The 16,337-nt window shown below is 34.6% G+C and overlaps 1 protein-coding gene across 6 annotated transcripts in view; it reads left to right on the forward strand.

The window, feature by feature from the left end:
- diaph2 (diaphanous-related formin 2) overlaps window positions 1-16,337 on the forward strand; it is a 763,661-nt gene that overhangs the window by 215,021 nt on the left and 532,303 nt on the right. For all 6 annotated transcript variants that reach the window (XM_056472168.1, XM_056472167.1, XM_056472172.1 and 3 more), the window contains one exon: window positions 3,286-3,402. In XM_056472168.1, the coding sequence (XP_056328143.1) occupies window positions 3,286-3,402 (117 nt within the window). The remainder of the gene's footprint in view (window positions 1-3,285; window positions 3,403-16,337) is intronic.

Consider the following 16,337-nt stretch of genomic DNA (forward strand, 5'->3'; position numbering starts at 1 on the left):
CTTTAATTTGAGTGTACAAATTTTTGGATTGTGATCTTGAGTTATTTTGTTAGATTAGTTCCAGTTCTGGTTTGGTACCAATTAATCAAATAAAATATATGTATTTTATGAGTTGTTAGAAATATATTTGTTGTTAATTTAACATTTTTTAAGTGATCAAAAGGAAAATTTACTCTCCCTCAAGTGGTTTCTTTATTCGGTTGAACATAATTTGATAACAAGAACAAGAAGATAATTTGAAGAAAGCTGAACACTTGTAATCAGAGACTTTCTTCAAAATACCGTCTTTTGTTTTCAACTGAAGAAATAAACTCAAATAGTGAGAAAAATTTATGCTAATACATATATTTTTGAGTGAACTGTCCATTTTTGTTGATTTATTTATTTATTTTATTAGCATATATTTTAACATCTGTATTGTCATCCATTATTAACTTCATTGTAGAACCATTTGTAGAAGCAATTCACTGAGTGCTACTCTTAATCATCATGTGCTTTAGCTCACCACCATTGAAAAAAGAATTGCTGGCCATTTATTAAACTCAAGTGGACATGACTGAGAGGACTGGGGGCGTCAGTCCTTGATATAATAATAATGACAATACCAAAAGAATACAATGATGACTATCTGATGCTACATTTATTTCTGACATTGAAAGCCACTGACCTTTCTCTTAAGGGAGAAGTGATGCTGGACATTTAATCAATACTCTGCAAGTTTAAGAGCACATCTCCTCTGTTTTTGGAGACACGCGAGGCATATAGAGCATGATGGTGTATTCCAGAAAAAAAAATATGAATGAATGATTGAATGAATAATTAAATAAATAAAGTGACCGATCTATGTTTTATGGGTTTTAATTAATTTCAACTAAGACATAAGTAACAAATAATTTGTTAACAAACAAATTAGATCCCAAAACACACTAATACAGGATACAGGAAACTATTATCAGGCCTAGTTAGATTCAGTGTTTGGCTCAACTTTCCAACTGCATTAAAACAAGCAAGACATTTACAGTAAGCAATGACCATGCACATTTAGTTGTCTTGCTTACACTTCTTTCATCACTTCTTGCTTACTCAGTCTTTTATCATTGAATTATACTACTACAACTCTAGTAATTCCTGTCTGTCCACTGTAGAGGATTTTATTTTATTTTTTAATGGATGTATACACACTACCTGTCAAAAGTTTGGGGTCAAATAATATTGATTAAAGAGGCCTATTCTTCTAAGAAAAGCTGCATTGATTTTGAAAAATATACAGTATGCAAAATATTATTACCGTTTAAAACAACTTTTTTCTTTTTGAATGTAGTTTAGTTCAATATTTATAGTTTTATTCCTATGACCAAAAGCTTAATTTTCAGCATTTTTCAGTGTCACATAATCCTTAAAAAATTATTTGAATATGATAATATACTGCTCAAGAAACATTTATTATTATTATTATTATTATTATTATTATTATTATTATTATTATTATTAAAAAGTACCATTAAAAAAATTGTATCACAAAGTCTTTAAATTGCTCAAGAGTGAAGTAATGACATTTATAATGTTTAAAAAAAAGATTTAATAAAGTAATAATTTTTTGGGTGACACAGTGGCTCAGTGTTTAGCATTGTCGCTGGTTTGAGTCTCGGCTGGGCCAGTTGGCATTTCTGTGTGGAGTTTGCATGTTCTCCCCGTGTTCGTGTGGGTTTCCTCCGGGTGCTTCAGTTTCTCCCACAGTCCCATATGCAGTATAGGTCAATTGGATGAACTGAATTGGCCGTAGTGTATAGTTGCGTCCCAAATGGCACACTATGCACTTATGCAATATGGACTTATGCGCTTACACACTCAACAGCATACAGTAGTATATGTATGTACTTATGCGCTTACACACTCAACAGCATACAGTAGTATATGTATGTACGTATGTGCTTACACACTCAACAGCATACAGTAGTATATGTATGTACGTATGTGCTTACACACTCAACAGCATAGTATATGTATGAAGTGTCATCCCAAATGGAGCACTAACATTTTTTTACTAAGCAGAAATTCAAACCCTTTTCCTGGTTGCCAGGTTAGCGAAATAAAATAATACCAAATAATACCTGCCATGAGTATAATCGCTTTCACCATAGGGAGGTGGTATAATCACTCTTAAGAGGAAAATTTTGCTTTCACAGTCCAAAATAAATTCATTAAAACAAAACAAAACAAAATAAATTAATCCAACATCAGTACACGAAAGCTCCACCCCTTTCACTGCATGAAGAATATTAATTAATTAATAAATCATTTCTTTGATTTCATTTTTCTATCAAATGATCCTAAAAAGTAAAACATATCACAGTTTCCAAAGCAATATGGAATGGAAAAAAAAAAATCAACATTGATATTTATAAGAATCATTATTAATAACCGGGCACCAATAATAATAGATCATAATAGTGCAGCAAATCTCTATATTATAATGATTTCTAAAGCATCATGTGACACTGAAGGTTGGGTTAAAGATACTGAGAATTTAATGGAAGACTTTAACGGTAAAAAAACTGTAAAAATGCTACAGTGAAAATCCGTAACTTGGTTAACGGTATGTTTCCTTAATATATACGGCGAAGAACCGTAAATTGACTTTCCCAGGACTCTCTGCATGGCACATCCCTTTTTATGATTTTTGTTAGTTGTTTCCTCCTCAGTTATGTACATTAGAGGTTTATGTTACATCTCATGTTGATAAACAATGTTTATTTCATGACTTTAATTTTATGCTCGTTACCATACTGGTGTTTAGTAGCTGTGTGAATGACACTGAGCACCTTCTAGACAATGATACACTTTTCTGCTTGAGGCTGTGCTTTCTTGTGTGTAACAAAAGATGTGAAGATGTTGGTAATTCAAAATACAGACACATTACCTCTATAAATTAATGAAATATGGTAGTTGACTGCAAAAATGAGAAATTACTTTTACGGTTTGTACTGTATTTTTAACGGTAAAATACTGGCAACCATAGCTGCTGTTTTTTTACCGTAAATTTTACAGTTTAATTTTTTACACTGTACAATTAAAACTAAATTCAATAAAAAAACGATTATTATAAATTGTAATAATATTTTACAATTTTACGTTTTTGTCTGTATTTAGATTAGATAAATGCAGCCCTGTGTTTTGTCTTACTGATCCCCAAATGTTGACTTGTGTTGTATGAATGTTTATATACTGTAAATAATGCTTTACTTTAAGCAGGATGTACAGTTTTGTCCTTAACCATCTGTTCACTGATATGGGTGAGGTGTACCATCTCCTGTCCAACATGGTGAAAGACACAGGATCAGAGCCTTACTTCCTCTCCATCCTCCAGCACCTGCTGCTCATCAGGAATGATTATTATATCAGGTAAGTGCTTTCATATCTCATATGTCGGTTCCATAAGTGTTAATAAAGTCACTGCTCATACCTGTTAATTAACACACTGCTTCATTTCAGTTGATTTGACAGACACGCTTTAATATGAACATTCACAGTTTCAAAATGGAAAATGAATGAAAATGAATACAAAACTAAATAATAAATTGATCAAATGATAATTAAATTTAATAAAAGTTGGTTTGCATCTAGAAGAAATAAACAACCGACTTTTACTGTGCAGTAGAATATATATATTTTTTATTAAAAAAGTGAATATTTTGGTATGTGTGTGTGGATATACATATATAAAATCACTAGCATAAGAATAGTTTATACCTGTTAATTAACACACTGCTTCATTACAGTTGATTTGACAGACACACTTTTATATGAACATTCACAGTTTTTAAATAGAAAACGAATGTAAATTAATACAAAACTAAATAATAACTGCCAAAAAAAGATAATTAAATTGAATTAAAGTTGGTTTGCATCTGTCTGAAATATACACGACTTTTCCTGTACAGTAGAATTTCGTGTTACATTTTTTAGGAGATAGTTTTGGTATGTTTGGAAATATATATAAAATCACTGGCATAAGAATAGTTTATACCTGTTAATTAACACACTGCTTCATTTCAGTTAATTTGACAGACATGCTATGATATGAATATTCATTCATTCATTTTCTTTTCAGCTTAGTCCCTTTATTAATCCGGGGTTGCCACAGCGGATTGAACCACCAACTTATCCAGCGCGTTTTTACGCAGCGGATGCCCTTCCAGCCGCAACCCATCTCTGGGAAACATCCACACACACTCATTCACACACACTCATACACTACGGACAATTTAGCTTACCCAATTCACCTGTACTGCATGTCTTTGGAATGTGGGGGATACCGGAGCACCCGGTGGAAACCCACGCGAACGCAGGGAGAACATGTAAACTCCACACAGAAACGCCAACTGACCCAGCCGAGGCTCGAACTAGCGACCTTTTTGCTGTGAGGTGACAGCACTACCTACTGCGCCACTGCATTGCCTTTTATATGAACATTCACAATTTTAAAATGGAAAATGAATGGAAATTAATACAAAACTAAACAATAAAATGAAAAAATTATCAATACATTTAATAAAAGTTGGTTTGCATCTGTCTATAAATATACAATAGACTTTTCCTGTACAGTAGAATGTCATGGTATTTTTTTATAACAAAGTGAGAATTTGTGTGTGTGAATATTTATAAAATCACTATCATAAGCATAGTTTAAACCTGTTACTTAACACTGTGCTTAATTTCAGTTGATTTGACAGACACACATTAATATGAACATTCACAATTTTAAAATGGAAAATGAACAGGAATTAATACAAAACTAAGCAATAAATGCAAAAAAATAAAAAGATAATTACATTTAATAAAGGTTGGTTTTTCGCCTCACAGCAAGAATGTCGCTGGTTCGAGTCCCAGCTGGGTCAGTTGGCATTTCTGTGTGGAGTTTGCATGGTCTCCCTGTGTTCATTTGGGTTTCCTCCGGGTGCTCCGGTTTCCTCTACAGTCCAAAGACATGCGCTATAGGTGAATTGAATAAACTAAATTGGCCGTAGTGTGTGTGTGTGAATGAGTGTGTATGGATGTTTTCCAGTTCTGGGGGTTGCAGCTGGAAGGGCATTCACTTTGTAAAAAATATGATGGATAGGTTGGTGATTTATTCTATTGTGGCAACCCCTGATAAATAAAAGGACTATGTCGAAAAGGAAATAAATGAATGAATGAATGGAAATTTGGTTCGTATATATCAGAAATTTGCAATTAACTTTTCCTGTACTGTAGAATTTCATGTTACTTTTTTTATAAAGAAGTGAGAATTTTTGTGTGTGTGTGGATATATATATATAATCACTAGCATAAGCATAATTTCTACCTGTTAATTAACGCTCTGCTTCATTTTGGTTGATTTGACAAGCATGCAAGTATGCATTTGACAAGCATCACATGTATGAAAATTCCAAGGTTTAATATTAAATTGAATGGAAATCAATAAATTAAAAGTAATGCAGAACAAATGATAATTGAATGTAATGAAAATTAGTTTGCATTTATCAAAAATATACAGATGACTTTTTTTGGAATAGTAGAATGTCCTGTTTTTAAATTTTTTAATTGTAAAATGTGGTGGCTCATTGGTTAGTACTGTCACCTCAGAGCAAGAAGAGCGCTGTTTCTGTGTGGAGTTTGCAGATTCTGTGTTGGCGTGGGTTTCCTCTGGGTGCTCAGGTTCCCCTACAGTCCAAAGACATGCGTTATACTGTAGGTGAATTGGGTAAACAAAATTGTCCGTAGTGTATGAGCGTGTGTGTAAATGTGAAAGTGTTATCCAGTACTGGGTTGCGGCTGGAAGGGCATCCGTTGCGTGAAACATATGCCAGAATAGTTGGTGGTTCATTTCGCTGTGGCGACCTCTAATAAATATGGGACTAAGCCGAAGAAAAATTAATGAATTATAGAAAAAGGTGAGAATTTGAGGGAAAAAAATGTGTGTGTATGTGTGTGCGGATATATACGATTCCCCCTACATTTCCCCCCGGATCAAAATGCATATTTATTTTTATTTATTCCAGAAAAAAAAAAAAAAACTTGGTTGCAATATAAACTTACTAGCAGCCGATTTTAGATCCACTGACCTACCGTGTCTTGAATGATAATTTATTTAAAAGAGAGAGCTGTTTTGCATGTTCAGCCGCAGTCAGAGTGTGTGTGTGTGTGTGTGTGTCTGTCAGAAAGTGAGGAAATGATACTGATCATTTCAGTTCACTGTTGCATCAGACCTGTTGCTGAGGTAAAATATTTAATAAAGAAGGAAGAGCGAAGCGATGAAAGGGAGGGAATTTACCATGGACATGTTGCTGCTCACTTTGAGCCATGAATAATGTATTGGCCGGCGTGTTGGAAAAAAGCTAGAAATGGAAAACACATTAAGCGAGTGGTATGGCAGATTCTCGTTCAGTGCCTTCCCTCCCACCCGTGTCTGTAACTCTAACGGCAGAAAACAGGATCACTACAAACGCTGATTAAAAATGTATGCACTTATTAAAGATTCTCTCCCATAGGAAAGAGAAATAATAAATTGAGTCTCTTTAATGTCTCCAATTGTTTCTTTTAGACACCAATGAGATTAAATGAAAACAAATTAAGTCTCCTGCTTCTCAGATTATTTCTCCTGAGAAAAAAAAAAACCAAAAAAAACTTGCAAGACATTTTAAATACATAGCTACCTAAATAAATGAATAAATAAATGAATATACATGTAAAAATACTGTTAATTTACTTCCCCTTAGGCCATTCAAGATGCAGAATTTTTTTTTCTTGTGTTTTCGTCATTAATAAAGATTTACAGCTGAATATGTGATCCTTGTCAAAACAAAATAGTCAACGGCTACCACTTTGGAATAAATAAATAAATAGATAGATGCATAAGTACACACATACACACATAGATACATACATACATACATACATACATACATACATACATACATACATACATACATACATACATACATGTGGAGAAGCACGTTAGCATCGAGAGCAACACCGAGTAAGTACATTTAGACCTGTTTTCAGTTGCTGTGATTGGTTCGTGAACACTTAGACTCTTAGACACTTAGGCATCAAATTCAAAGCTCTGATGTTTGCTTACAAAGTGACCTCTAGCTGTGCTCCATCGTATCTGCTCTCACTTCTGCAGATATATGTGCCCTCCAGAAACTTGCGTTCTGTGAATGAACGTCGCCTTGTTGTTCCATCCCAAAGAGGGAAGAAATCACTTTCCCGAACTCTCACATTTAATCTGCCCAGTTGGTGGAATGAACTCCCTAACTACATCAGAACAGCATGTAGAACACCCCCCCCCCCCCCCTCTCTCTCTCTCTCTCTCTCTCTCTCTCTCTCTCTCTCTCTCTCTCTCTCTCTCTCTCTCTCTCTCTCAAAAAAAAAAAAAAAATTTTTACTAATGCTTTGCTTCTTAGACTTTACACACCTGAAACTTGTCTATAGCACTTGTTCACTGCTGCTCTTATAGTTGTGTAAATTGCTTCCTTGTCCTCATTTGTAAGTCGCTTTGGATAAAAGCGTCTGCTAAATGTAAAATGTAAATGTCTTCTTTTTTTGTTAATTTTTTATTTTGAAAAAAAAAAAGAACAGAAGAGGAAGAAAAGAAAAGAACAAAGTGGTTGTCAGATGGGTTACAAAATCAAGTCACAATACATTTGCAGCACATTATCAAAAATTGTTTACTATGACATACTCAGTCTATTTTTGCCAATACTTGTTGCATTTTTTTAATCAAGTTTTAGGTTAAAAGTCAGTCTTTTCATACAGTTTATTTCCTTCATACACTACATTCATTGAGGCCTTGTTGGAGGATCAACCTGAAACCATTTTCGAGTTATGGCTTTACTGCTACTTACCAAAAGTTTTTTAATTAAGTATTTGTCAATAGTTGGAACAGTTTCTGGTATGGCTCATGTGGTCTTCTAAAGAAAAAAAGTTGTGCCATGCAAGACGCTGATTATTATATATTACAACATTATTTCCAATGTACACTCATGACTAGTGTAGTGCCTTTATATGCCAAAACCAAGACAAGTCCACATTTTTGCTTTCTTTTAAATTATGTTATTATATAATTTTAAATTATATACATTTAAGTTTCTAAATATATATTTTTGATCTCGGTTTGAGTGAATGATTCAATAACTCAACAAAAGTTAATAAAAAACTTGCCATCTTGATTACTGGATGAACTGAACAGCATTTTTGAAGAATGTCTGTTGAACAAAAGAGGCAATGACAAATACTTTTTAATAGTAGCTTGTAGCCATATTTTAAATTGACAACACAATTGCTACAACCTTCTTTTAAAAAAAGTCAACTTACTTCAAAAGTTGACTTTGATCTTTACTATAGATCTCAGTATTTATATCCCAACTTCAAATTGTTACCTCAGTAGTTTTGTAACCATTTGAATGTTTGTAATGTCAGTATAAAATACTAAAGATGTTTCATAACTATTCGTTAACGGCTGAACATATTGATTGAAAGTTTGATAAACATTGTGGTCACTTAACATTAAGCTTGTGTTGGTGTTTCATTTGAGATGTTTTAATAATTAATTGCACTAATTTAACTTGCTTTAAGTATATTTTAACTCAAACCTCCAAGAAACACAGTTCAGGCTAAAAAGTTGCTTTAATGATTAAACAAAGTCATCTTAATTTAGCTAAATAATTTTGGTGAAACTATTAATTTATACTTATGTATATTTTCAGCTTAGGCTACTTGGAAATATGTGCTTCACATAAATACGTTTCTCCGTGTGCGTTTTGTTGCACGTTACAATTTTGCGAATTTGAAATAGATTATCTGTGTATGTGCTCATCAAAGGTTTGATAAACATTCTGGTCATCTTAGACCTTTTAATGATTCATTGCACTGATTTAACTTGCTTTAAGACTACATTTTAATTCAAACCTCCAAGAACCACAGTTTTAGGATAAAAAGTTGCTTTAATGATTAAACAAAGTCATCTCAATTTAGCTAAATATGTTTGATCAAACTATTCATTTATACGTATGTATATTTTCAGCTTAGGCTTCTTGGAAATATGTGCTTCACATAAATAAGTTTCTCAGAGTACATTTTGTTGCACGTTTTAGATGACAAATCCACTAGAGGACTCTGTCTACATTTTTGCAAATTTGAAATACATGTGTATGTGCTCACTAAAGGTTTGATAAATAGTCTGGTCACTTAAAATTAGGCTTGTGTTGGTGTTTAATTTGAGACGTTTTAATCATTAATTGCACTGATTTAACTTGGGCTTGTCGTACAGATCACAAAGTGACCTACTGAGTTAAACCCTACCCTAAACCCAACCAGTGTTTTCAAAAGCAAACGTAGGAGAATAGTGTTCTGCAACCACATAGAATTAGCTTGATTTTACGTTGCTTTTATGTCTTTTGTAGAACCGTGCCTCACCGAACTTAAATTCAAAGTGACCAAACAAACCAAACATACACATTAAGGTGTTTTACTGTACTTATTTGGTATTGTGCATAAAACAATGTCCTTGTAAATATCATTAGTGTAATTAGTTTGCCATCATACTGCCCTGTAGAATTTAACTCACTCTGAAACTGCAGTCAAACATATGCTTAAAGTGTTTTTTCCCCACAAAAATGTAGGCTAAAGCATGTATGAGCAACGAGCCTGTGTTGTATATTTTACAAGGATCACGTTTAAAAATGGATGAACAGCCATGTTTGTTGTCTCATATGCATCTATATTACACGGTCACTCTATAAAGCTCTCATCACAGATGTGTTTGGTTGCTTTTGAACCTTGTGAGACGTTTTATGTAGATTGGATTGGCTGGTCGGGAAATTGTATGGCTGTAATTTTAGATTAAAGGGATCCCTCGAGATCAGCGTCTGCTTTGATGGCCGAGTCTCCAAGGAAGGATAGGCTGGTGGCATCTCTCCACTTCAGTACGCATCAGTCCACAACGTCGCTCTCCTTCATAGGCGTTGGGAGGTACTCTTGTGATCAAAGCCAGCCATAGAGGAGAGATGTCTGTGCCAATAGATCGCAGCGTTTGATTTAAAGCCATTCTTTAATTCCAGCAAAACAACCAGACACCTTTATCCTCATTTAACTCTGTGCCCTCAACTCCGTCCTTGGTTATTTGTGAGGAAAGTTGACCTTAGTTTGTTTGAAAAGTGAAAAGAATTTGGAAATTAAAACACAATAATAAAATAATAATAATAATAATTTATTAAATATACCCGCTAAGGGATTATTATACATGTAAAAGAATCGTCTATGGCATTGTGCAATTTGGCTGTTTGCACCAGACAAAACACGACAAGTTTAAATACAGCCATTCAGAAGCACAGAATATGTACTCACTCACGAAATGGTAAGGTTTATAATTAATTAATAAATTGTTAACCTCTTTAACATTATTATATGTGCATGCTGAATGCTTGAAATTTGTTTTGTAACTTGGCTTGCACTGAGTCACAATTCTAAAGTTCAATTTCAAACGGTTTATTTTATTTTCAAGATCTGATGTGAAACTATCTGCTGTAGTATGGCAATAAATGTCATGTAAAATGCCATTCAAACTCACATTATTAGCATTTTACACTGAATAAAGCATGAGGCGTACCTGAGGTGATCATTGTTTATCCTGTTGTTCACCTGTGAGAAAGAGAAGCCGTTTCTAAAATAGAAATTTCAGATGTTGGTTAGGACAAAACCTCATTTTAGTATTAAAAAGAATATTTCTTCTATCACGTGCCATTGCTTTTAGTTAGAAAACTGTTCAAATCAGCCTCTAGGTTTGATATTCAGGTAAACTCACGTCAATCTGGCAACCTGTGCTTGCGTGTGTTTTTATCGATGAGTGCAATAAAAGCACTAACCATTGGCGCCGACCTGCGACAATTTTCTATATTTGTAATATATTACAGTATACTTAAAATATTAGAACATTTTACAAGAGGAATAATCATTTTGCCTTCAACTATATTCATTAATTTTCCTTCTGCTTAGTCCCTTATTTATCAAGGGTTGTCACAGCGGAATGAACCGTCAACTATACTGGCAATTATGCAGCAGATGCCCTTCCAGCCACAACCCAGTACTGGGAAACACCCATACACACTCATTCACACACAAACACACTCATATACTACGATCAATTTTGTTTTACCCAATTCACCTATACTGCATGTCTTTGGGACTCGAACCAATGATCTTCTGCTGTGAGACGACAGCTTATTCCCTTAATAATCTGGGGTTGCCACAGTGGAATGAACCGCCAACTTTCCAGCGTATGTTTTACTCAGCGGATGCCCTTTCAGCTGTAACCCATTACTGGGAAACATCCATACACACTCATTACTCAATTCACCTATACCACATGTATTTGGACTTGTGGGGGAAACCAGACCACCCGGAGGAAACTCACACGAACACAGGGAGAAGATGCAAACTCCACACAGAAATGCCAACTTACCAAGCCGAGGCTCAAACCAGCGACCTTCTTGTTGTGAGGCGCTACCGTGCTGCCGCCACCTTCAACTATATTATTATTATTATTACATTAGCTGGTGAAACTAATATTTAACTAATATTTAACTAATTTTACTAAGTCTTAGCATTGGGGCTACGTTTATGCAACTGATTTTGTAATATAAAGAAAAAGGTTTGCTCAAATAAGTTGTCAATGATTTTGTCCCGTAGTTGTAAGAGAAACTCAGTTGTCGGGAATGAAGATGTTCTGCAAAATCTTTAAAAAACATTAAAAAATGTAAAAAAAAAAGTTTAAAATGAAAAAAAGCGATTTAATAACACTTACTGATGTCCTTCTTGCCATCCTTACACTTTTTTTACTGCTTTTTGGAGCAGCCGAAGATGTCAGGCAATAACTCTTGAAGACTCTCTAACAGAAGGTAGATCAGAGGGAGTGTATATGGAGCACATCTTCTACTTTTGGATGTGACTGATGTGAAGATTAGATGGGCAGTGTGGAGCAGGGGTTGGATGGGAGATGAGAGGCAGACAGTGAAGGTGCCAGACTGAGAGAGAGAGAGAAGGAAGGAGAGGCTCGCTTGAGTGGGACATATGCCGTCTCCTCTGGTGCGCTCTGACAGTTCTGGGTCAGTCGTCTCCTTCCCAGTTCTATCCAGCATGCGGCAGTGTTGGTAGCCAGGATGTTGAAAAAATAGGGCGGCTTATTGTGATAATGATATGGTGTACATCAGTGACAGGCGTAAGCTTTGGGTCTTGCCACTAAGCCGGGCTCGGTGACACTCTCATCCGTATCAGTTGCAGGCACCCCATCCACCCCCCCTATTATTACACTTCGCCACTCTTAACGCAAGGCCTCGAATTGGCGAATTGTGTGAATATGATTATTTGTAGAGTTATTTAAAAATGTTATTTGTCATCGAGATTGCAGAGATGTCCAATTATAGTTAATGTCTTAATAGCTGGTTTATTTCAAGCATGTTTTTATGTTTAAATATTACCGCGAGAGATGTAATACTGCTGTTTAATTTTTGCAAATATATTTTTTAGCGTTTGCAATAAGATAAATGAGATTGTAGTCAGAGACAATATCGTTACTGTTATTGTATGCTCTTGATCGTTATTTTGAATTATGCTGTATTATATTTTAATGTTCTGTTTTCAATTTAAATGTAAGTCATTTTGTTTATAATTGTTTAGTAACACTTTTTTAAAAGTTTCTATTTACCTGTATTTTTCATTCAGTTTTAACTTTTAAGTAAAATATTTAAGATCAGCTAGGCGTACGCAGTGTGAATTCTGATGGTCGGGAAGATCTTTTGTCCATGCACATGTCACAAGTTATATTTTGTGGAAATCATTCAGACAGAGTGGTAAACGACATTATTTTATGACTTATTACTATGGCCAGACAGGATCTGCTGACATTTTTTGCTATGTCAGCGCAGAACATTGTAAAAAAAAAACTGCGGATTTATGCGGAATGATTTTGAGAGTATCGTTACTGAAACTTATTATATTAAATAAAAAATAACACCTTTTTTAACCTTTATTTAAAGGGCACCTATGATGAAAATCATCTTTTGTAAGCAGTTTAGACAGAACTGTGTGCAGGTATAGTGTGTCCACAGTCATATTGAAGGGATATAAACACAATACGTCTCTTTTTTAAAAATTTCCTGACGTTAAGATAGGATCTAAATCCCTACCATTTTGAAGCCCACTGCAACGTGATGTAGGAGTGCAGTTTCCCCGCCCACCAAATTGATTAACAGTCTCCACAGAAACGCATATAATCATATTAACAAGACAGGACGTGTGCAAAGCAACTGGGATTAAAAGATCTGTTCAGCTCTCTGAGATCACCAATCATCATCAAATGTGATCAAGAATGAGTTTTAAAAGTTTAAAATGTTTTTAAAACAGGGCATGTTTGTAATAAAGACCGTAAAATCAATGCAATTCATCACCATAGCCACATTTCAGTACAATTATAAAAGAAGACCAGGTTTATTTTGTACATTAACACAACGGATGTCCATACAACGGTATATATTAACATGTATTCTGTCACATTTGCCTTGCTAAAACAGTGTGAAGTTAAACACGTTCTGTGTGTGTGTGTGTCTTTGTGTGTGTGTGCATGAACTTTGTAACGACATTGTGTGTGACTCATCGTTGCAGAAAGGCTTGAATTAAAACCACAACAAATACATCAAATAATCATTGTAAAAGTTCTTGCTGTAGTTTTTTTTCACAAACGTTATGTGAGATCTGCATCCTTCATATCTGTCACTGTGCTGTTTATCTGATGCAGCCGGACATTGAGACACACTCTGACAGGCACATGCAATGAAAACAGCTACAATGGGTTCAGAGCAGAACATTTCAATATTCTGAAAGGTATAACAAATAATCTGATGGGTGTTTTGATCTGAAACTTTACAGACACATTCTGTAGACACAAAATACTTATCTTAAAGCTTAAAAAAGGGGTACAATACATGCCCTTTAATGTTTGCAATGCAAATCCAAGCAATTAGATCCACTAATTTGGTAAACAAAGCAAGTCTCTCACATAATATATCTACTAAAAATACTTTACAAGCTGTATTGTAAATAAATCAAATGGACATTTTCATATTAGCCAATAATATTACTGAAATTAATTTAAAAACAAAATAAATACACATTTACACAAGTAAATAAATAGACTCAATGATGGGCTAAAAATCTGCAGATTACTGCATGTGCAAATATTGTGTAGGCGATTATTTACTACTTTTTATTACTAAGCATTTTCATCAAATTCCATTCACAATATTGACAGAGAAAAATATGGTTTCCATTGTTTTCAGAGCCACTTTCTCTATCATTCTCCTGCTCTCATAAGAACTTAATGATATGAGCTGTGAATGTTTGCCACACATACAGTTTTTTTCTAGCACCTGGAAACCAGGGCGCTTGTTTACCCATTGTGTGTGAATTCTAAAGCTTAGTCCGCTGTCTCTGAAGACCATGTCATGCATGACACATCATACAGTGCTCAATGTTCAGTGAGTTTATCCTCCTGATGGGTCAACTTCAGATAGATCAACAGATTGGCTCATTCAACTACTCACAAATTCAAGCCGACAGCTCCCAGATGTTTTTGTCATGTTTAAAATGATCGGGAACTCAAGAGCTGCTCAACTAGGCTCACAAGTTTCTTTCACACAGTATGACCAAATGAGCATCCACAATTTCCAAGTGTCTTCACACGATGGGAAAGGAAAAAAAAAAGTCTGCTGTCATATGACAGCAAGGAAACAGTTAAACAGAGCATCTACAGCGTGAGAATGAGAGATAAGCCTCCTCATTATTTACTTTCGCTTTCACTCTCTTGGATAGGGAAACGTGTTGTACGCACAGACATCCATTAGCCTTTAAATAATTAATTTAGTTTATTAAGCGCAAATTTTTGTTTCAAAACTATTTCAAAATTCAGTTCTAATTTTCAGCAAACAAATAAATGAATAATAATAACGAAGTGTGTTCAAAAAAACTGTTATATCTTAATACACATGCTGTGCCCCATATGGTCTAAAACCTGACAGTTGGGCAAATCTAAGCTTGTTTTTAATAAAACGAATATAAATATGCATATGATAAATAATACTGCTAATATTAATAACATTATACAAAAGCAAATTGTTATGAATAAACTGAAAAAGCCCATTTCAAATGATTCAGTTCGATTTGATGAATTAGTTCAATCGGTTCACTAAGAAGATCCAGTTAAAAGAATAATTCATTCACGATCAGGATCACTAATACAAAAATAAAACCTATTATTGGGCACAAATGTGTTAAATGAATACTTTTAAGTATCTTCCCAGGTCGTATTTAATGTCGTCACTGTGCTGCTGTCATGTCCAGCCGTTGTTTTTGTCACGGGAGCACAAAAAATAAATATATTAAACGTTAACCATTTAAATAAATTATGGACATTTCAGATTCAGGTAATTTTAAAGATGTGTTTGTATGGACTACCAGTGGGTGGGTTTATCTTCATTTTATTTAACAAAAACTGTATTTTTCAGCTGTAGAAACAGCTTTCCTTTGCTGATTTCAGCAGATGTCTTGATTATCCTATTTGCAGTACACAGAGCAAACTGAAATATTTATTGTAAAGAAAACATAAGCATAAGCACACCCCTGCTGTTATACGTAATTCATCACCTTGGGTCAACAAACTCTGCTGTTCATACCTCAGCTTAGCTGCATCCCCCTACAAATATTGTTTATCAAACAAGAATGTTTGAAGATTAAAAAACTCTAATGCTCCAGAATTAAGTGGCTTTAACTAAGAGTTGTGGTGCTAATTATTTAGCACCGAGACATTTTTAAAGTCATGCTTGTTCATTAGAATTCGAAAGCTTGTTTATTGTCGAGAAGCCGAGACGACACATTTCTGGGAGGAAAATTGAATACCTACAAGAGACATTCAAGGTCATGCTTGGAACATAATTATTTGCCACTGCGGAGCTTGGCTTAAGTCGACATTGTATTTGTTAAATGTCACTTGCAATTAAATTTGGTAATATAACTTGGAAAAGGTCACACGCTAAGCGCCGTGGCAGTGTCTAGTCCCAGACCCATTTACTCCCCGTCCCGTCATTGTCACCCCTCCAAACACAAGGCCGTGTTTTCCCTGCCATTGTGCGACTAATTACACAGATTACACTGATTAGATTTGCGTCTCAGGTTTTATTGCTGCCCTTAATTGCCAAAGATGATTGCAAATTAGAGAGGGAAGCGCAGAGACCCGGATGTCGCTT

This window comes from Danio aesculapii, chromosome 14 (genome assembly GCF_903798145.1).
Source record: "Danio aesculapii chromosome 14, fDanAes4.1, whole genome shotgun sequence".
NCBI classification, from domain to species: domain Eukaryota; kingdom Metazoa; phylum Chordata; class Actinopteri; order Cypriniformes; family Danionidae; genus Danio; species Danio aesculapii.